The sequence below is a fragment of the Ictalurus punctatus genome, chromosome 13 (genome assembly GCF_001660625.3).
Source record: "Ictalurus punctatus breed USDA103 chromosome 13, Coco_2.0, whole genome shotgun sequence".
NCBI lineage: Eukaryota > Metazoa > Chordata > Actinopteri > Siluriformes > Ictaluridae > Ictalurus > Ictalurus punctatus.
The window spans coordinates 23,786,280-23,810,000 of NC_030428.2; the positions used below are offsets into that span (position 1 = coordinate 23,786,280).

Sequence of the window (23,721 nt, forward strand, 5' to 3'; positions counted from 1 at the left end):
GAAATGAACGTTTCATATTGATAAATAAGGTAAAAAAAATAAAATGCTGAACAATTGTCAATATCCTAAAATCAATCAATCAATCAATCATTTAAATAGTTGAAAATAATAATAAAAAATAATGTTACGGGGATTTCAGTTTTCTATTCATGGAGTATTTCCAGAATGTTGAGAAATTGCTAAATTAAATTTAAAAAAAATAATAATAAAATTGTTAACCCATTAATTAATAAAATTGTTAACCATGAAACATGATTCTCACCGAAACGTCTTTGCTCGCTAAAGAATACAACAGATGTCCTTGAAGTTGGAAGCACTTAAGCATCTTCATGATGCTCTTCTTACAGTTACAGTATGTTTACCTAGCTAAAGGTACAAAAGACATACCCTCGAGGGAAGCACGTCACGGACACCCCAAAAACCCCAATTTAGCACGTTTCTTTCTAAAAGTATGTCAGTATTTCATCTATTTTATTATTATATTTTTTGTTGTTTAGAAAATGTCCAGAAGCTGGATGCGACCTCAGCCCTGCATCTCTGAGCCCTCCCTTCAGCATGCCTTCTCGCTGACCGAACCCATTCTCTGTTTCTCTAAAAGAATTGTTCCGAGCAGTGTGGAATTAAGACCTCTTACGTTTTTGCCTCTTCTTTGTTTTACCTCTCCTCATTTCCACAGCAAGTAGATGTGGAAAAATGGGTATGTCTGCATTTTTATGCACGCAGAGCATCAGCCAGCTCTGACAACCCTGTTCACCTGCCAGTCATCTTTCAGGCAATATTCTGCATCAAAGATGTGCTACACATACCCACACACACACACACACACAAAGCAGCAACATCCTCTCACACACCGAGGTTCAGTGTCAGCCTGAGGTGTGTCACCCGATGACCAAGGAATTGCATATACCGTGCACTAAGCTGACCAAAAACATCTCATTGGCTATCTGATCTTGTGTATGTACAATACATCATGCAAAACAAAAGTCTGTGAAGCAAATTGCTTCTTCCTATGAAAGTTTGCCTTGTGAGAATTGACCCAGAATATTGTCTGAAGATAAAAAATCCCATAAAATCATCTACTTTTTGTGTTTAGTCACAACACATTCTACATCGTACCTCTACATGATCTGAGCCAAAAGGCTAGTCATTATTAGTCTGCTTGTGAGTGTGACTTCTTTAAGTAGGACATGTCCCTGGATCCACGTCCATTTTCTTACTTTTGGTACTTCAACCAAACATCAGTGTGCACCTCCTACTCCTCCTATTACTGAGCTGCTTCCTCAAAATGTCTACCACGCATGAAGCATACCCTGGTTTATTTTTGAGTACTTGTATCCCGTTTACTGATCAGTATATACGGCATACTATATACTATTGCTCGTATTCTTCGAGCGTTGGGATGAGCAAGGTTATTAACTATGAACTGCTCTGTCTGGATAAGTTCGTTTGGATATAAAAGCAGTGAAATGCATCCATGTAAAAGCAGCTAGATGGTGCATTGCCTTTCTGAGCTAATGTTAGCCAGCTAAACATGCAAACTACTGAAGATGTTCTTACAGCCAGATTTCCCAGTGCTCAAATTGCTCTACACGTGTCTTTAGTTTCCTGAAGGCTACATGGCTTCTGTGGTATCACCAGGCTAGTGCGCTATCTAGACAGATGACAGAGCTAGCTATAGAACATATAGGAAACCACACATTTCATCATAAATCAGAGCGAGGTCTTGACAGGTTTTGTTGTATGGAAGCCGTATCTGGAAGGAACCTGCAGGTGGCTTAGTAACGGGAGGTGTATGAGGCACACAGTGATGAGCGATGTGTTAAAATGAACATTAATATCTCCTCCTGAAAGAACTCACATTCACCTCTGTCTTATTGAGGCTTGAACGTGAAAGAGCATGGAGCGTAGACATGTCTCATTTTTAGGAGTTCATCATGAGCCTTACAAGTTTTGAAAAGAAGTGTCACTAAATAAAGTTGATCAGAGCAGTGGGAAATGCGTTGGCACCATTTCTGCATTCTGGGGGAAAAAATGACCATACAGTGGTGCTTGATAGTTCGTGTATCCTTTAGACTTGTCTATATTTCTGCGTAAATACGACCTAAAACATCATCAGATTTTCACACAAGTCGATAAAGAGAACCTGATTAAACAAACGAGACAGTAATATTGTACTAGGGCATTTGTTTATTGAGAAATATTATCAAATAATACATATCTGTGAGGGGCAAAAGTATGTGAACGTTTGCTTTCAGTATCTGGTGTGACCCCCTTGCGCAGCAATAACTGCAACTAAACGTTTGCGGTAAGTGTTGATCAGTCCTGCAGATCGACTGGGAGGAGTTTTAACCCGTTCCTCAGTACAGAACACCTTCAACTCTGAGATGTTGGTGGGTTTCCTCACATGAACTGCTTGCTTCAGGTCCTTGAGATTCAGATCACAGACAGATGTCCTGAGATGTTCCTGTAGAGTTCGATGATATACTTCATGATTCATTGTTCCATCAACGATGGCAAGTCGTCCTGGCCCAGATGTAGCAAAACACGCTCAAACCATGATACTACCACCACCATGTTTCACCGATAGGATAAGGCTCTTATGCTGGAATGCAGTGTTTTCCTTTCTGCAAACATAACGCTTCTCATTTAAACCAAAAAGTTCTATTTTGGTCTCATCCATCCACAAAACATTTTTTCAATAGTCTTCTGCTTCGTCCACATGATCTTTGAACTGTAAATGGGCAGCAGTGTTCTTTTTGGAGAGCAGTAGCTTTCCCCTTGTAACCCTAACACCATTGCTGTTCAGTGTTCTCCTGATGGTGGACTCGTGAACATTAACATTAGCCAATGTGACTGAGGCCTTTAGTTGCTCAGAAGTTACCCCGGGTTCCTTTGTGACCTCGTGGACTATTACACGTCTTGCTCTTGGAGTGATCCTTGTCGGTCGACCTGGGGAGGATAACAATGGTCTTGAATTTCTTCTATTTGTACACAATCTGTCAGATTGTGGATTGGTGGAGTCCAAACTCTTTAGAGATGGTTTTGTAACCTTTTCCAGCCTGATGAGCATCAACAGCTCTTTTTCTGATCTCCTCAGAAATCTCCTTTGTTCGTACCGTGATACACTTCCACAAACATGTGTCGTGAAGATCGGACTCTGATAGAACCTTGTTCTTTAAATTAAACATGGTGCTCACTCACACCCGATTCATCATCCCATTAACTGAACTCACCCGACTCTAATTTCACCTTCAAATTAAACTGCTAATTCTAGATGTTCACATACTTTTGCCTCTCACAGATATGTAATATTGGATAATTTTCCTCAAGAAAATAAATGACCGAGTATAATATTTTTGTCTTATTTGTTTAACTGGGTTCTCTTTGTCTACTTTTAGGACTTGTGTGAAAATCTGATGATGTTTTAGGTCAAATTTATGCAGAAATATAGACAATTCTAACGGGTTCACAAACTTTCAAGCACCACTGTAACTACTTCTCTTCATATCACTCCAGCTGATGCTTTTATGTTGCATTACGTTGCTTAGTGTCCTTTAAAACACCATCGCCTTCTGCCCTTGCTCTTTTGTGCCGCTTCATCACTGCATCACTTCTCGACTCTACTGACTTGCTTTGTAGATGGCTGCATGTCTGCTTGTCTACCCTGACCAGGGTCTGTTTGAGGGTCACAGACCAGAGAAGGCATGTCTTTAAGGTCATATGAACTTCTCTTCGAATTCGACTTATTAGCGGAAGCTTCAGAAGCTTAAGGCAATTTTAATAGCCGAGTTCTGACTTGTTACTAGTCTTTATCCTTTCGGTGTAGTGGGGGAAATGACAGTTTCAGGATTTCATGGTAGTACTGCTTACTTTTAGCGCTCATTAGCTTACATATCTCACTGCTGCTTGCAATATGTACGACTTAATAACAGGGGAAATGTTAGGGAGTTACCAAACTAGCTAAGATTAGTGGTACACTTGAACATAAAGAATCCAACAAGCGTGTGAAAGCAGCGATATACGGACAGTTATGTTATTGATTCTGTGTATGGAAGCAACAATGACTCCGATTGGACAGCCTGGGAGGAATATGGGCGTGTCCTTGGCATGTCCATACATTTAACAGATTTTGATACCCAGCTGTATAATATGATTAAACTAGACATATATATATATATTTTTTTTTACCTTGACAGGGCTTTAAAAGCACTTTCTGAAGGATTGGTACCTACTGAGAAATCCATTCTCCCGCAACTGTATAGTTTTGCACTTATTTTCCACAATGTCCTGATTTTCTCGTGATTTATGTGCATTCTCTTTTTTTTTTTTTTTTTTTTTAAATTTTAAAGACAATACCATAACACCCGTCTCTTTGCAAGATAGTACAGATGTATAAGCGATGCACAGTTAAGCCCCATGAGAGCCTCGGATCATGAAGTACACCAATTTACGAAAAACGATAATCAATATTCATTAGTCGGTCAGTGAAGGCTGGAGTATTAGTAAAGCTGTAGATCGATATGTTTTATGCAGCTCTTAAAATGGAAAGGTATACTTAAGCAAGAAATAATATTTATACTATATATTATCATTTATAATTATAATCAGCCAGATTTCTTTGGCCAGATGAGTTCTTTAAAGGCAAAATTATTTATTGTTTATTTTTGTATGTTGTCAAAGAGCTTCTGGGGGTAAAGAGAAAAAAAAAAACACTATGAACTCGTGCTCTTTATTTATTTATTTATTTATTTATTTATTTATTTAAGCCATATTTCCTCTTTGGTGATTGCATTTTTCATTATTAACGATATTTATACTTTTTTCTCATGCCATGCAGAAATTCATGATGAAGGTAAGATTGTGTGTGTGTGTGTGTGTGTGTGTGTGTGTGTGTGTGTGTGTGTGTGTGTGTGTATCATCTCTATTTCTGTTAATAACCGCTGCCATATGAAGCCTCTGTTTAATATCATATTTTATGGCACTCATATCATTCTCTAAGTTTCTTTGACACCACGGCACTGTTGAATTCTTGAATCAGCCAATCATGTAACAGTCGTGCAGTGCATAAATCATACAAGCCAAGAGCTTCGGTTAATATTCTCATCGAACATCAGGATCAGGGAAAAAAAAAATGATCTCAGTGACTTTGACTATGGCGCAGTTGTTGGTGCCAGACAGGCTGGTTTGAATATTTCAGAAACAGATGATCTCATGGGGTCTTCACACGAAACAGTTTCTCAAGCTTGCAAAAATACTTTCACTGACCGGCAATTCTGTGGATGGAAATAACCAGAATGAGGTCAGAGGAGAAAGGCCAGAGAACGGTTTGAGATGACAGGACGACTAGGGTAACTCAAATCAGCACTCTTTACACCCAAGGTGAGCAGAAAAGCTTCCCAGAATGCACAACATGTTGAAACATGGGGTAAACGGACTACAACAGCAGAAGACAACATCGGGTTTCGTTTCCGTCATACGGAGTTTTTCTTTAGACCGGACCTTGAAGTGCTTTGACATTGAGGACTCTATTCATTTAATCTGATTAGGTGTTTCAGCTCTGCCGTCGTTATCACCCACAAGGCAGACAGTTCTCGCAAATAATCAATATTCAGTATTGTCTTAATCAATACCCAGTTGTCCCTTATTGTGTCAGTGTGTGTGTGTGTGTGTGTGTGTGTGTGTGAGAACACATAGCGATGTTATCTGTAGTTTGTGGTTTGGCTAAGCAGGTGGGTGGGAAACATCTGCAGATTAGTTTTAAGGAATGCTCCGACTTAAACGTTTATCTGCCGTCTCTGAAGTGCTTGTTCGCACTTATACGCTGCAGGTGCGTTGGATAAACATTAGGTTGAGAAAAAAAAAAAAAAAACGAGCCAGAGACTTGTTTTAAATTTCTTGCTGTTATGACTGTCACCTGCAGCTGGTTCTTCCACCCAGACGATACACTGTACTGTAAACATCGTTTCTCTGTCCGGGAAGCTTTTCACAAAACCTGCCGGCTGTTTTGAAATTGTGTGTATGTTCTTAATCGTGTATCCGTGTTTGTGTGTGTGTGTGTATTCTTATAGACAGCGCAGGGTGGAGGTCACCGCACTCTTCTTTACGGCCATGCTGTGTTACTCAGGCACTCCTACAGTGGAATGGTGAGTCGAGCGTGTGTGTGCGTGTGCGTGTGTGTGCGTGTGCGTGTGCGTGTGTGTGTGTGTGTGTGCGTGTCCTTCTTCTTCCACAGGATATAAAAGGATCTTTACCTTGTGAATTCGGATGGGATATACACCATGTGGCCAAAGGTTTGTGGACACCTGAGCATCGCACTTATATGTGGTTCTTCCCCAGACTGTCTCTACGAAATTCAAAGCACGCAATTGTATAGAATTGTCTGTATGCTGTAGCATTATAATTTCCTCTCACTGGAACCAAGAGGCCCGAACCTGTTCCAGCATGACAGTGCGTCTGTGCACAAAGCCAGCTCCATGAAGACACGGTTTGCCAAGGTCGGAGCGGAAGAACTCGAGTGCCCACCGAACACCTTTGGGATGAACTGGAAAACCGACTGCACACCATCCCCCTTCACCCAACATCAGAACCTGACTTCACTAATGCGCTTGTGTCTGAATGAACACAAATCCCCACAGCAACACTCCAAACTCTAGTGGAAATCATTCCCAGGACATTGGAGTTCATTATACCAGTGAACGGGGAATAAATCTGGAACGGGAGGTTCAGCAAGCACATATGGGTGTGATGGTTCGGTGTCCACAAACTTTTGGCCATATAGTCTAGATTACTTATGGTTATTTCTATTAGTCATTATGAAGGTAAAATCGACTGGAAATTGCTCCGGAACGTATAGAGGTCGATGTAGTTAATATAACACACTCACGTCACACTCTGCAGAGGTGTTCAGGATCTCAAACCGACTTGCTTTTGTGATTTCCGACACTGCATGACACACTGTTAACGGTTCGAGCTAAAAGGAGTAACAGCAGCCATAGTGAAGCTGAGTCACTTTCTTCCTCAGTGCAAGAGTTACACTCGGGCAGGCTCGAAGATCAAATCGTCAAATAAAAGCTGACGATTCGAGTTCAGTTTATTATTATTATTTTTTTTTAATACAGCCATATTGAGTTGTTTTACAGTATGAAAATATTTCAATGGTGTTACTGAGCCAAATGTGTTTTGGCGGCATGTGTGATCATTTCGGCTGCTACACCGATGTCAGTTACTCGTTAAAACTAAAGAAGCAAACACCAAACATGTCTTAGTTAATCGACGGCATTTGAAGCGAGGAGAAATTGCGTACATTTCATCTATGGCTAAACTGTTGCTTTATGGTTTGGTATTGATGGCGGTGTAACCGACATGGTTCAGCGATGAGTTCAGGCGGATGGAGAAACCGTGCTGGGTTTGCGTGGCTGTTTTGTTCTTCTATGAGTTTACACTCTTCTGTCTTTGTCCAGTACCTCTGCTGTTTGTCCACCTCACGCTCATCGACAGATAAACTCGCCTTCGATGTAGGACTTCAAGAGGACACGACAGGTAGTGCTCTTCTAAAGCTGCTAATTATGTGTGTTTTGGTGTTCGTGTACTGCCAGACATGTTTTATGCGCACGTGTGTGTGTGTGTAGGTGAAGCATGCTGGTGGACTATACATCCCGCCTCCAAGCAAAGATCAGAAGGGGAAAAGGTGCGCGTAGGTGATGACCTCATCCTGGTCAGTGTGTCGTCCGAGCGGTACCTGGTGAGTCACAGGAAGAGACTGTGTGTGTGTGTTTCAGTGTTTGCTGGTTTTCCCCACATCCATATCCCTCTCACTCGTTCTCTCTCTCTCTCTCTCTCTATATATATATATATCTCCAGCACTTGTCGTACGGCAGTGGCAGTTTGCACGTAGATGCTGCCTTCCAGCAGACTCTGTGGAGTGTAGCACCAATCTGCTCGGGGAGCGAGGTCGCTCAGGGTGAGAGAGAATACGGGAAAAGAGCCAGATGTCATGACCTCGCCTAAACCAGATCTTCTTGCGCACACACTCGACCAATCACGGTTCCCTTTCGTCTCCGTATTGCAGGTTTCCTGATCGGTGGAGACGTCTTGCGGTTGTTGCACGGTCACATGGACGAGTGTCTAACCGTTCCATCAGGAGAGCATGGCGAGGAACAGCGCAGGTCAGTGCACCGGGTTCCTTTGCGGAGCTTTGCCTGAGAGAGGTTTCTGGGTCGCTGCAGAAAACCTCAATCAAAAAAAGGTTGTAAATCATTTCTCAGAGTATCTAGTTCCTCAGGAAGAGGGACCGGTGACTATACGGACTTTTCTGAAATGTAACCTCGGATCTATATACACACACAAAGAAAGTAATGGTTTAATGGTTAAATGGTTGGATCGTGTGATGCGCTATGTACGTGCAATAATCGAAGCCTAACAATGGAACAATGGAACGGTGTTGTGTAGTACTGTATAGTTATCCAGCGGCATTGACACTCTGATGTTTTTCAGTCTCGCGACTCACTGAGAAGCCAAAGTACATCAGACTTTAAAGGTTTGAGGGAACTTTCCAGCTCCAGCTTGCTGCCGAATGAAGCTAGTGCTGTTTCCGTCAAGCCAGTATACTAATATGCTAGTATGTTAGTCTATAAGCTTGTGAAAAGCAGCATGGTTAGAGGAAATAAGCACGTGTGTGTGTGTGTGTGTGTGTGTGTGTGTGTGAGTTTGTGTGTGTATGTTTTTACTGCCGTAGCCTTTCCTGATTCAAGATAAAGAAGACACTACTTTTTATGCCTGCGCTACTGAGTGCTGTAGGAGACTACGCTGTCTACGCTGTTCAGTTTGACATGTTCAGAAAAGGGCGTGTAGGCTTGATCACGTTTAAATGCTTCTTGCACCTCACGTACCTTGATATGGTTCGGTATTTTATGACGAAACGCCCACTTTATCACGCAGCCTGTGGAATACATCGCTCGATTCGTAGAAGTATCAAATCCGCCCAAACGCACTTATCGGAAAGATGCGATATAATACGCTGCTGTTACTCTCCTATTTCGTTCGTCGAATTTTTGAACAACGTATAATCGATACACGGATGCTAATATTTTTTCCTCTTCTAAGTACTATTACAGTATGTAAAGTTAAAAAAAAATTAATAAATAAAATAATTACCATCAAGACATCGTCATCAATAGGCTTAACAAAGGAATGCTTGTATGGTTTATTTAAGCCTATTAGGCTTAGGCAGAATTCCTGATGACTTCGTAGTTATTGCTAGGGCTGGGCGATATGACAAGAATATCATATCGTTATACTTGAGGTTACACGACGCATATCACGCTGGATAATTTAGCTCACAAACTGTCCGCAAAACAGTAGTAAAATAAACAAAAATAAACATTAAAGCCAGTTTGACGATACTTTTCTTCAAAACATCGGCATCCATTCAGTGGTGATTAATTTGTCATTATTAAAAAGAAATAAAAATATCTCAGGAAACTGTATTACGTAATCATTTATCACGATATCAATATTATATCGATATATATGTATCAGCCCAGCCTTGGTTATTACGTATGTGCACCACATAAGAGTGTACCACCTTGTGTTCACACCTAGCATTAGCATGTGTCCTGGGTGATCGGGTTACAAGCGGACAAGTGGCATTATGAATGCGTCTCCAGTGACCACTTGTGATCGGATTAAAACGTTCCAATCTATAAAAAGCAGCTGTTTTGTCTCTGGTGTTGTAGCATAGCCTTCATCCATTAGATCATTCAGTACGATTTCCAGACTCTTGCAGTAATTAACTTCTTGTTGTTGTTTTTTTTTCCACTGTAGATATTTTACAAGTGGCTGGCCCGATGAGTACGTTAAGCGCAAAACGTTTAGACGAGACATTTTGGGGTTTAAAATGGGCTGTTGTTCCTGTTGTGCAGGATGTTCTGCTGCCTCACTGAGTTGCATTTTCTTTTATGACTCAGTTTGAGGCAAAAATGCAGGTCCGGGGTAGTCAAGTACACCGTGTATAGTGTTGGAACAGAGTGCGTAGTGGGCAACTGGAGGCAGTGACTCAACAGAGAGAGAAAGAGTGCAAGCGTGGGCAAGAGAGTTTTTAAGGTGTGCGAGACAACTCGGGTCAAGACACAATCCGGGTCAAAACTACCTTGCGGAAGTTTTTATTCTCCGACAACTAAGTCGAGCACAAACAGAAGCACATTAGCTCATCTCAGACAGCTCCAGCCTACAGTGGACAGAATGGGCTGCTGCGCTGATCTCTATTCCTTGCACAGATCTCTCCTCGATGCTCTCATAATTAAAACCCCACACATCCTCAGCGGGCCGCTTGTCTGTGTCTAAACACAATACTGACCCCGATAGCTGTCTTCACTTACCACAGCAGCTACTTTTAGCCCATTGCAAAGCCACTTTAATTACAGTAGAGGAAGATCAGCTGCGCTCGCTTTCATGGGGTTTTTACATGGAGAATATGTCTAGTGAAAAGCGTACACGTTCTAGAAAGCCCACATTCGCGAATCATTCCATTCCTTCGAAGCATTTTGATCATTTCTGCTCAGTCATCATAAACCGCTAATAATGTTGCCTAAATAATTCCGTAGATTTTTCTTGCTTTTTCTTTAAACACACAGGTAGTGTTATGAGTACGGATTCTACGTGTCCCCGATCACAGATTTATTTCGGCTCACTGTATGCGTGATGTTCTGCACGTTCGTTTATTCCAGGTTCTCCGGCTTCCTCCCAACTCCCAAAAAGATGTCAGTCAATGGATTGTATAAGATAAATAGCCCCTAAGTTGTGAATGTGTGTGTGTGTGCGCATGGTTTCCCATCTAGGGTGTATTCCCACGTTTTACATTTTTTCTTTTATTTTATTTATCCTTTATTTAGCCAGGAATGTCTCATTATGATACGAGATCTCTCCTTCCTGGGAGTCGTGGTCAAGACGGCAGCACAAATAGCTTCACATAGAAGAAACAATTTCACACACCGAAGCGTATTCAATACAAAAAAGCAACACAGGAGAAATAGCAAAAGAGAAAAGACAGAGGCCGTACTATTGAAGTCAAGAATGATGTAAAAGTCATGAATTTTGTAAAAGACCTTTAAAGGTATTCAAAGAAGGAAGTGTTTCTAAGTTAATAGTATTTTGCCACTCATTCCATGCCCAGAGAGCATAAAAAGAGAGCACGGTTTTACCAAGCTCTGAATGCACGCTGGGAACATTTAAATAAAATCATGCAGCTTACACCCAGGGAGTCAGTGGTTACTGAAAGTGAGTGAGCACTTAGTTCTACGAGAAAATCTATGTAATGGATTTTTTTTTTTTTTTAAAGGTTCTAAACATGTTAGTCAAGACGTGGCAGAAGACTGGAAATTAAAATTTCATGTACGCACTGACACTTTCACGATTTACATCCCAAAACCTGACTAGAGTAGCAGAAATCGATAGTCTAGAGATCCATCCCAGCAAACAGGGGACGTCCCTCGGACGTTGCGAACGTCCACTCCGCGTCCGCGTTTGGTCCGGTTCCGAAGACGTCAGAGGATATCAAATCATAACACTACTGAATGTGTTCATTTCAGCGAAAGTCCCCTAAGCGTCTCGAATGGCCGCTGGACATCCGTAGGATGTCAAGGGGACCCTACACATGGACGTTCGGGGATCGTTCGTAGAGGCCGTTTTGGGGACGTCAGCTTGGATGTGGTGATTAACGGCAGTTCAGGGTGAACCCACGTTAGGGGTCTTCCACACTGCCGTGAAGAGGAAAGAAAATAGCATTCAAAATTCAGTTTCTCACCTTGTTCACACCATCACTTGCCTATCTTATGTACATCCGGAAGATTAAACCCAACATTTATTAGAAGGCACATTGGAGCCAAAACATCCCTGTCCGTCTTTTCGAATTTAAACTGTACATTAAACACACACTTTAAAACGTTCCGCTGTCGTTGTGATTGTTGTCATGAGCTGGGTCTCAAATCTAAAACTCTCACCATACGGTCAAAAGTATTTACTAACCTACATTTATGGCATTTGGCAGACGCCCTTATCCAGAGCGACTTATATTTATCTCATTTATACAACTGAGCAGGTGAGGGTTAAGGGCCTTGCTCAAGGGCCCAGTGATGACAGTCCTGGGATTTGAACTCACGACCTTCCGAGCAGTAATCCAATGTCTTAACCACTGAACTACCACTTCCCTTCAGAAAATCCAGAAGGCTGGTACACGAAACAAAATTTTCAGTCGGGTCGCTCAGGTGGTAGAGCGGGTTGTCCATTAATCGTAGGGTTGGCGGTTCGATTCCCGGCCCACGTGACTCCACATGCCGGAGTGTCCTTGGGCAAAGACACTGAACCCCAAGTTGCTCCTGATGGCAAGTTAGCGCCTTGCATGGCAGCTCTGCTACCATTGGTGTGTGTGTGAGTGTGTGAATGAAAACCAGTGTAAAGTGCTTTATAGAACCTCTAAGGTTAAAAAAGCGCGATATAAGTGCAGACCATTTACCATCTAGACTAGTGTCGTACATGCGATTTGAGACACAATGCTAGTTTGTTTCGAGGAGGTAGATGGATGGGGAAATTTGTCTATATTTATTGATGAGTTCCTACACTTTAGTGCAGCATCAGGACAATGAACAGACTAAAACAGCACGCACGCTCTTAATTAAAATGTGGCTTGTCCGAATGTGACTTCTAGTAACGTCTCAAAATATTAACGCACAAAATCCGGTTCCGATATTTGTAATATCAATTTGTAAAATAAACGAATAAAACAATAGAGGAGACCGTGAGCTCGGTCCGCGACCACACGTGGGCTTGGCGAACCCAAGTGTTTAGGTATTAAATAACTCTCTCGTCCCAATTTTTGACAGTCCGGTCGGCCGTATTTATTTCCACTGACGATATTAGCTTGTAAGACGATCTCGAGCTAATTCAGAGCGAGAGAATTCACAGTAGAGATCACACGCGAGGTACAGTTCTGACCGCTGTTTCGGTCGGATATCTGCAGCAGTGAAAGCCAGCACGCAGCGATCATTTCCACAGTGGCTGAAAGAACATCTTTTTCTAAAGGCGATTTTCTCTCAGGTCTCTCTTTTCTGTTTGCCATTAAATTGGGCCTTGGAGATATACTTTGGTGGCTTTTATGCCCACAGGCCTTGAAATATTGTCATGCTGGAAATGCAGATGAATTAAGGGAACATTTATTATAGTCAGAGCCGAGTCTCATACTCTCCTCCGCTCTCTTAGCTCATCTCTAGATGAGCTCCTTTTTCACTCTGGGGTTTATGTAACTGGAAAACACTGTGGGGAGAACTCCATTTCAGATACTGTGTTCGTGTGTGTGTGTGTGTGTCTTTGTTTATCGCCGTTTGTCTATTGAGGTGTATGAGTAGGTGAAAAATAACATGTACACAACCCTTACCCAAGACATATCCGACATTTGCTTGTCGTAGACAGGTCTCTTTGACCCAAAAAGATATTCACAGATGTAGGACAAATTATGCTGTGCACTGTGTATTATTATTCCTTATTATCTCATTCTCTCTCTTTTCTCTCTCTCTCTCTCTCTCTCTCTTTCAGGACGGTGCACTATGAGGGCGGAGCCGTATCCACCCACGCTCGTTCTCTCTGGAGGCTGGAAACTCTCAGAGTGGCGTGAGTGCAGCACTACACTTTGGTTTTTGTCTCCTGGAGGTTGACCTGGTGATGTCTCCAGACTGTTACACCCGGTCAATCCTCACGTCTTGTATCCGGATCGGATCTTAATAAGATTTTAACCGCATGCTTTCTGATTGCTGTAGCGTCGACTTACTTCCTGCTTTGGTGCTCATTTATAGGTGTTTTGTACAGAAGATGGTTGCTCCATGATTTTGTGCGGAGTGTCCTTGAACTCACGGGGCCGTGTGTGTCATGCCGTGCGAGGTTAAATGCGGTACACATGAATAACAATCTCAGACCTCCTGGAATGATTAGCGCAATCAAATCCACGTCTGTTTTAAGTGTATTTTGCATGAATTTACTCTCCCGTTATGTGTATAATCCCTTTCCTGATATAATCCTGATGACCAGGGGTCTTAACCTCTCCCAAGATTTTAACATTACCAAGCAAACGTTACCAACATTCCTACCCGTGCCCAGTTTTGAAATGTCATTACAGTCCTGCAGTAGCATTTACACCTCTGATCCTGCTCACGGTTTGCCCTGGAGTATGACAAATCCTTGACATTCAGAATAGTGTTTAGGATATTCTAGTTTGAGGCATGAACGGTGTCCTTACTCTGAATCTAATCTAATAGTGTTGCTCACAGACTTGCCATTCTTGGCCCTCTAGGGATCCAAAGCTTCCCAGTGGATACATTTGCACCCTGGAAAGAGTAAACAGTCATATTCACAGTGAAAGGTCTGATTATACTCTGGGGGGGGGTATTTACTCAAAAATAGCTAAGGCAGAAATTTCATCACTTTTTAGCATGAGGGAACTTTCGGGCTCAGTTGTTTTGCGGAAGATAATCATAATCATAATCATTCACACCTGTTCCTTTTTACCCTCTGATTATTCTGTATATTTAACCCCACCTCAACCATCCCAACATGTGTCTTTGTTCTTCATGCATTATTGCTCCAGTGTTTCGCCACCTGAGCAGTACAGAGCCGTCGTTTGTTTCCTCGTCTCCTGATCTTGTGTTTTGCTTTCTTGGTTTGCCCAGTTATCTCTGTTTGCACATCGTCTGACCCTTGCCTGTTTCGTGGATTACATTTTTGATCACGTTTTGTCTGCCTGCCTCTCAGTAACAGCCCTTTACTGCACTCGGATCCGCCCGCATGCCCGTTTCATGACAGTTAGCGGTTTATCAGAAAGACATTTCGAGGTTGAGGTCAGATTCTGCAGCGCAGAGCTTTCAATACAAGTGTACTTGCACTTTTACTTTACAGAGCAGACCTCCTTTATATACAGATCCATCAGTGGTACAGTTTGGGTCATAAGTTTACATACTGTACGCCTTGCAGAAGCTGCAAAATGTTAATCATTTATTACAATAAGAGGGATCATAATAATTGCATTTTGTTGATGATCGGTGTAAATTGTTCTTATTTTGTCTCCTGGGAAACATGTAAATATCTTATTAAGCTTCTGAAAGGCAGTGCTAAATGAAAAAAAAAAAAGATCTTTAAACAAGATGATAACAGTTTACACCGATCGTGCCGTTCAAAAGTTTACACCCCCCTGGCTCTTTGTGTATCGTGTTGCCTCTTAAAAAATACAGGGAATATTTGTACCTTTTGTAATAGTCGTGTACGAGTCCCTCAGTCGTCCTCAGTGTGAAAAGATGGATCTGAACATCATATATTCACTGTTGGAAAGAGTTGAATATGTAGAAGATGCTGGAAATGTAAAGAATGTGCAGGACCTGGAGGATTTTTCTGAAGAACAGTGGGCAGTTTAACTGCTCAGGACAAACAAGGGACTCGTTAATAACTCTCACAAAACATAAACACATAAAGTCGATGATCATCCAGGTAACGACTCACAGTATTAAGAATCAAGGGTATGTAATCTGGTTCATTTGTGTCAGTTCAGTTACTATTGTGCCTTGTGGACTATATGTAAACATCTGTTATGTAAAATAGCTTATTCAGTGCAGGACTTAAAAAAAAAAAAAAAAAAAAAAAATGCAATCTCCAGTAAGGCGTATGTAAACGTATGACCACAACTGTATGTATTTTTGTTTAGCTTCTGAGTAATTGGACGTGCAGCGTAGCTATAAAATTGGCATCGAATATGCTAACCGAAGAATAAACTTCTTTATCAGCTCTAGTGGAGGAGCACAGGTGAAAAGGAGCTGCTGTTTGGGAATGACATTGATGAATGAAGGTGATGGCATATGTTGACGCTGTTGATCGCTTTCTCTCCAGCTGGAGTGGCAGTCACACTCGATGGGGTCAGCCGTTCCGCTTACGTCATGTGACCACAGGGAAGTACCTCAGCCTGCTGGATGATAAAGGCCTGCTGCTGATGGATAAGGAGAAGGCCGATGTCAAATCCACTGCCTTCTGTTTCCGCTCCTCAAAGGTGAGTCTCATTGAACTCACTGTCAGTGAGTGAGCGGTTTGCGGTTTCTGTCCTGCAGCTATTCATGATAAACCTGAATCAGTGGCAGGCCTGTAAATGGTACTGGGTCAATAGAATGACTTTTGTTTTAAAACAATCTCTTTGGATTGGTGTCGTTTGGATTACTTAAGGTTCCTGTGTTTTGGTATTTTAGTTCCATCTCTATATATGAGAAGGACACACTTGGACATCTTGGACAACCTGTATAGCGACCCATTAATTATACTACGTCAAATGAATAAGGGTGTTATATTAGTAGGCTTGTTCTCTAGCTACGTGGCTCACATAGGATGTTCTTACATAGCTAGATTACTGACATTTCTCCTTAAAACCGAGAAAGAAAAAAAAAAAAACCCTAAAAGCTAAGTGGAAAGCATGCCAAAACCCAACACGTGGTGGGTCATGATGAGTGACCCACAAGGAGACACGGCTGATGAATGAAGGAGATTCAGTGAAAGAGAAGGAAAAAAAAAAAATCAGCAAAAGAATACGTGAAAAACAGCGAGAGCGAATGGGATCGAGAGCGAGAAGAGCTGGAGTGAGAAAACGAGTTCGAATAAAGGTTATTGAGTGAAACACAGCATGTGTGCGAGAGCAAGAGGTGTCAGGCTCCGAATGTGTGAGAGTCCTCCTCAGTGTCACCTCTCACTGGGGTGTGTGTTTGAGTTTATCTCCACAAGGCTCAGCTTCATGGCATGACTGGGCGGCACGCCGGTATGTAATGTGTGCGCACTTTAGCTCAATTTAATTAAACCTGTGATTTTCGTGGTATATTTTCTTCTTTACAACAGAAGAAAAAAAATGGCAGGGTGTAGGTTACGTGTAAGGTTTTGAGGTGATCAGTGATAAAATTGTATGCAATCTACTGACAGGTAGAACCTGAGAACTGAGCAGTAAACAGAATTGTGCGTATTTGTGCCCTGTTATGTGACTCCCCATTGATTTCTCTCTCCTCTCCGCATTGAAACCATAGGAGAAGCTCGATTTCGGCCCGAGGAAAGAGGTGGACGGCATGGGCGTACCCGACATTAAATATGGCGACTCCGTTTGCTACATACAGCATGTGGACACAGGTCTCTGGCTCACCTACCAATCGGTGGACGCCAAGTGTGCACGCATGGGTGGAGTCCAGAGGAAGGTGAGTGGCTCTACAGCTGGCTTGTAAATAAGATCTTACTGTGGCGAACACCGAACCAGACTTGATTCCCATTGTTGTACTCAGAAGATGGCAACAGTTGCTTGGCTTAGTGAGGTGTTGTGCCAACACGAGCCAACATAACAACCTCAGTGTGCATCGATTCTGCAAGTTTCTGGAGCTCTACTGGAGGAATGAACACTGGTGATGGAGCACGTCGCTCCAGGATCTCCCATAGGTGTTCAGTTGGGTTGAGATCTAATGACTGTGAAGATCATAGGATCTAACTTACATCGTTTTCATCTTCATCAAACCATTGAGTGATCCCTTGTCCTGTGGATGGGGCGGTGTCATTCTGGACGAGGCCACTCCCATGAAGATAGAAACGCTTCATCACATGATAAAGGCGGTCAGTCAGAAGAACTGCAGTATTGATTTGTAGTGAGTCGTCACTCTAAGGGGACAAGTGGACCTCAACCATGGCAGCAAAATAAATACCCCCCCCCCAACGGCATAATAGAATCTAAACATTTAGTATATATGTGACTATGTGTGTGTGTATCGAGCTCACATGATATTTGTTGTGTGATTAGGCTATAATGCACCATGAGGGACACATGGATGATGGTCTGACCCTCTCACGCTCTCAACACGAGGAGTCCCGCACTGCCAGAGTCATCCGTAGCACAGTCTTCCTGTTCAACCGCTTTATCAGGTAACGCACACCTGTACACATTTACACACTATTATCATCACAATTTTATTTACATTTATAAAAGAAAAAAAATACATGCAGAGTTTCGGTATCTCTGTAAATCCTAGATATTTCGCTGAAGCTTTAAAGGTGCGACCGTAACTTTTCCGCTTTAATTCCTAACTCGTACAAATAACCTAGAAAATATGTAGAACATGAGTAAAGACAGTGTATTATGAGGCTGAGAAAAGCCATTTGGAAAAGTGTGGGCTGTGACGGCCTGCTTGTCTGTGTTTACATGGGCCGCCTGTCAGTTGTTTTATAGACGCTTCCTAACACCCCCTCACTCCGACACATAATTCTCCTGTAAACGAAAAACAACATGCTGTGCTTCTATAGAACGTTACGATAAGACACTTAGTAAAACTGGGCGCACGGTGGCTTAGTGGTTCGCATGTTCACATCTCACGCCTCCAGGGTCGGGGGTTCGATTCCCACTATGGCCATGTGTGTGCGGAGTTTGCATGTTCTCCCCGTGCTGCGGGGGTTTACTCCGGGTACTCCGGTTTCCAAAGACATGCATGGTAGGCTGATTGGCATGTCTAAAGTGTCCGTAGTGTGTGAATGGGTGTGTGAATGTAGATGTGATTGTGCACCCTGTCCAGGGTGTACCCCGCCTTGTGCCCGATGCTCCCTGGGATAGGCTCCAGGTTCCTCGCGACCCTGTAGGATAAGCGGTATAGAAAATGGATGGATGGATGGATGGATATGTCATAAAGATTTGTAGGGTTTTTCCATGATGGAAATACGGAAACTTATTAGTGGCAAAGGGGATAGAGTTGCGCACGGAATTAACAGTGTCGCTCCTGGACAATTGTGTAAACGCAATCTGCATAAGAAGTTGGTTGAATGTCTGTTTTTACGTTTTTTAAATAATAGACATTAAATACACATCAGATATTTGCCTTTTCATCATTCAAAGAACCAGACGAGGCAATGCTTCAGATAAACCACATTCATGGATATATATGTATTTCCAGCTAAGTGCAGCTAACTATACTACCTAGCTAACACCAGAGTCAGCTTAAACGCTCACGAGAGCTCATCACAAAGAAAATCCGGACAGTGAAGGCACTCCTGACTCCGGACATTTTTCCCATCCCCATGTCAGTGAAAAATTCCTGAACTGGGAAAGAAAACGGTTCAATCTGGCAACAAAGCATGCTCCATTCTACCCCTGTCTGTGTTGATAAAACTCTGCATCATGCAGTAATGGAAGTTTGTACACCTCTCTCTCTTCTCTCTGCTCCTCCAGGGGTTTGGACACCCTCAGTAAGAAGGGAAAAACCTCCATGCTCGATCTGCCAATCGAATCGGTCATCCTGAGTCTGCAGGATCTGATCGGCTACTTCCAGCCTCCTGACGAGCACTTAGAACATGAGGACAAGCAGAATCGACTTCGAGCGCTGAAGAACCGACAGAACCTCTTTCAGGAGGAGGTCTGTAACAGTGTCAAGGATATATTTCCCTGGTCAAATAGTGCTCTATTTCCATTAACCCTCCATTTTACCATTCATTCGCTGGAGTCACTGATGTTCTGTGACTGAATATTAATTCGTGTTCTATGCTATAAGTGGCAGACATTTTTTACCTTCGTGGTTTAATGCAGTACAAGCGCATAATGTACTGCAAATCTTCGTTCGGTCTGTCTGTTAAAAGGTATAGAGGATCATCAGTATTCAAAAGCATTTAAATAAATCCTGCAATTTTGAAAGTAGAGATGTTTTCACAAATTGGTCACACATAGTTTTTATCTTCAGGCTCCTGTGAATTTATACACCTCCGTCGTGTAACTCTCCTCCAAAACACACTTATTTTTGTCCGTGTTTCTGTTGCTTGTCGCACGTCAGAGTTCACGCGCGAAGCGTCGCTCCGGACGTTTATTTCCACAGAACATATGCAGTAAAAAAAAGAATCACAGTGAATTCTGCGCACATTCTGGTCATTTTGCTAGTAGAAGATATCGAATAAAAAGAAAGCATGACTTGGACTTTTATTTTTGTGTGTGTTATAATTATCAAAATAAAGGGTCAGTGTAATTATGCTGCTGTGGAACGTGGAGAGCCAGTATAATGGGTTGTTTACAGACACCTGTGTGTGTGTGTGTGTGTGTGTGTGTGTGTGTGATCGAGTTGCCCTTGTGCTGCTCTTGTTCCCCTCCATTTAGTTCTCCACTCTTATTTGCTTCAAGCAGTCATCAGTGTTAAAAGCCCCCTGACACAAAAGGCCATTTTCCACTTGTATTGTATGACCTCCATCTCTCTCTCTCTCTCTCTCTCTCTCTCTCTCTCTCTGTGGTTGTGCTCCAGGTGACCAATAACACAACCACAGTGCTAAGACTCACTAATACTGTACATAATGTTTTTATTTTTATTCAGATTTGCAGAAGCTTATTGAAGTAAAAGTATTAATAAATAGTCTAAAATGCGGTGTGTGTGTGTGTGTGTGTGTGTGTGTGTGTCCTATAGGGAATGATAAACCTGGTCCTGGAGTGTGTCGACCGCTTGCATGTGTATAGCAGTGCTGCTCATTTCGCAGACGTGGCGGGACGGGAGGCAGGAGAGGCCTGGAAATCCATCCTCAACTCTCTTTATGAGCTCCTGGGTAAGGGTCCTTTGTCGGTCTACTCCACCACATTCCACCACACTTGCCTGACTATAACTAAAAGTATCAAACGATAAGATCACGGTGTACAGTGTCAAATTGAAATAAAACGTATATCATGCAGCGTTAATACGTGAAGTGAAAAGTGAAGTACTGAAAAACAAAGTGAAAAACAAAGTGCCCGGCAGCTTTTGCATTCCACATAGCCGAAGAGGGCGGAGCCAGCGCGGAATCGATGTTGTGGTAAAGAAGAAATAAAAATGGCAGACAAATCGAGTGACAATGCAGTGCCACTGCAGATACAGTGGTGTTTGAAAGTTTGTGAACCCTATAGAATTTTCCGTATCTCTGCATAAATAGGACCTAAAACATTTTCAGTCCTAAAAGTAGATAGAGAACCCGATTAAACAAATGATACAAAACATTATACTTGGTCATTTATTTATTAATATTACAATATTACATATCTGTGAGTGGTACAAGTATATGAACGTTTGCTTTCAGTATCTGGTGTGACCCCCTTGTGCAGCAATAACTGTAACTAAACGTTTGCGGTAAGTGTTGATCAGTCCTGCGGATCGGCTTGGAGGAGTTTTAGCCCGTTCCTCAGTACAGAACACCTTCAACTCTGAGATGTTGGTGGGTTTCCTCACACGAACTGCTTGCTTCAGGTCCTTCCACAACATTTCTATTGGATTGAGGTCAGGACTTTGACTTGACCATTACAAAACATTAACTTTATTCTTCTTTAACCGTTCTTTGGTAGAACAATTTGTGTGTTTAGGGTTGTCGTCTTGCTGCATGACTCACTTTCTCTTGAGATTCAGATCACAGACAGATGTCCTGAGATGTTCCTGTAGAATTCGCTGGTATACGTCATAATTCATTGTTCCATCAACGATGGCAAGTCGTCCTGGCCCAGATGTAGCAAAACACGCTCAAACCATGATACTACCACCACCATGTTTCACAGATAGGATAAGGCTCTTATGCTGGAATGCAGTGTTTTCCTTTCTACAAACATAACGCTTCTCATTTAAACCAAAAAGTTTTATTTTGGTCTCATCCATCCACAAAACATTTTTCCAATAGTCTTCTGCCTCGTCCACGTGATCTTTAGCAAACTGCAGATGGGGAGCAGTGTTCTTTTTGGAGAGCAGTGGCTTTCTCCTTGTAACCCTGCCACACACACCATTCATGAACATTATGAACATTAACATTAGCCAATGTGAGAGAGAGTATTTTGTGACCTTGTGGACTATTACACGTCTTGCTCTTGGAGTGATCTTTGTCGGTCAGCCACTCATGGGGAGGGTAACAACGCTCTTGAATTTCTTCTATTTGTACACAATCTGTCTGATTGTGGATTGGTGGAGTCCAAACCCTTTAGAGATGGTTTTGTAACCTTTTCCGGCATCAACAGCTCTTTTTCTGATCTCCTCAGAAATCTCCTTTGTTCGTACCGTGATACACTTCCACAAACATGTGTTCGGACTTAAATAGAGCCCTGTTCTTTAAATAAAACACACACACCCGAGTGTCATCCCATTAACTGAAATCACCGGACTCTAATTTCACCTTCAAATTAAACTGATGATTCTCGAGTTTCACATACTTTTGCCTCTCACAGATATGAAATATTGGATCATTTTCCTCAATAAATAAATGACCGAGTATAATATTTTTGCCTTATGTGTGTAATTGGGTTCTCTTTGTCACCACTGTACAAACGGACCCTTCACGAAAGCCTTTCCTAAACGGCGAGTGAACAGTCATGGCTGAAGAACTGTAACTAGGTGTAGGCATTTCTTGTTTTGAGCTGCTTATGTAAAATATGGTGAAAGTTGGACTGTTTTTCATTTGTCGTGTGGAGTGGAGAGCGAGTTTCGAGATGCCATGGACTGTGAAATTTCAGAAGCAACACAGACAAAGACTGCTGTCTGGTCTGGAGTATCATCAATCAGTGTCCTTCTAACAATTAGTGCTCATTAATTATTCAAGAGTAAGGAACTTGAGTAGTCCGTTCAATACTTTCTCTCTCTCTCTCTCTCTCTCCAGCCGCTCTGATCAGGGGTAACAGAAAGAACTGTGCACAGTTTTCCAGCTCGCTGGATTGGCTGATAAGTCGTCTAGAGAGACTGGAGGCCTCATCAGGTATGCAATAAAAATGACCCACCATCCAAGCGGAAAAGAACACCCAGAGTGGCTTAAAGTGGTGGCTTTAATTATAGTATTTCATCACTGAGCTGTCTCGCTAAAGACTTCTGTCCGCATAAATGGACCTGATTTGACAACAGTGCAAAATTTTCAGCTCTAAAGCATGTATATTTTATGTATACACAGTTCCAAATGTGCCATATTATACTGGGAAATATACTAATTAAAACCACAGCATCATAGAGAATTGTCGTAAATTTATATAAGCTGGAGAATAAAGCAAATATACAAGCAAAAGAAAGCTCTCTCTCTCTCTCTATATATATATATATAAATAACAGTCAACACAGAAGATATAGAATATACATAAACGTTAGATACAAAGTAGCCCTCTGCTACATGCACAACTAAATTATATAACAAGTCTGTTATAATAAATAATTTAAATGTTTTTCAAGGTATTCGACTACATTCTCAGATTTGGTTCTTTATAAGGAGAAAACCCATCCAATGTTAGTTTACAGGCCAAGACATATTTGATATTTTTCATTTTTGGCCAGACATTTCTGTGACGAACGAGTGAAGCTACTGATCCGTCTCTCCGGAGGTTTCTCAGTGACTCACAGAGTGAAAGACATGAATGCTGATGAATATCTGCTTGCGTGCAGATAAACGTGGGCTGAGATGAAGCCGGAGTGTCACAGAGATAGCTGTGCAGGAGAAAGATGAAAAAAAAACAAAACTCTTTTCTCTTATCACAGATTTATAGTGGGGATTTAGTGCGTGCTCTGAACTGTTGCGGTAGATATTTAGATCTCCTGTGAGATTCTGCTGAGACAGGTTTTCCATCGAAACAGGGACAACGCCACATTTTAACCGTTATGATAGCTAGCAGTTAGCTAAGGTACAGTTACCACTGTTTAATGTATTTGACTAGCTTGCTTAGAAAATTTCTAC

The 23,721-nt window shown here is 42.0% G+C and overlaps 1 protein-coding gene across 7 annotated transcripts in view; it reads left to right on the top strand.

Annotated features, from left to right (window-relative positions):
• Nucleotides 1-23,721, top strand: part of ryr2a (ryanodine receptor 2a (cardiac)) — a 215,474-nt gene that overhangs the window by 75,388 nt on the left and 116,365 nt on the right. For all 7 annotated transcript variants that reach the window (XM_053684904.1, XM_053684908.1, XM_053684905.1 and 4 more), the window contains exons 4-15: nt 6,069-6,143; nt 7,461-7,539; nt 7,629-7,741; nt 7,861-7,960; nt 8,069-8,165; nt 13,585-13,659; nt 15,919-16,075; nt 17,088-17,252; nt 17,843-17,964; nt 19,259-19,442; nt 20,472-20,607; nt 22,666-22,761. In XM_053684904.1, the coding sequence (XP_053540879.1) occupies nt 6,069-6,143; nt 7,461-7,539; nt 7,629-7,741; nt 7,861-7,960; nt 8,069-8,165; nt 13,585-13,659; nt 15,919-16,075; nt 17,088-17,252; nt 17,843-17,964; nt 19,259-19,442; nt 20,472-20,607; nt 22,666-22,761 (1,399 nt within the window). The remainder of the gene's footprint in view (nt 1-6,068; nt 6,144-7,460; nt 7,540-7,628; nt 7,742-7,860; nt 7,961-8,068; nt 8,166-13,584; nt 13,660-15,918; nt 16,076-17,087; nt 17,253-17,842; nt 17,965-19,258; nt 19,443-20,471; nt 20,608-22,665; nt 22,762-23,721) is intronic.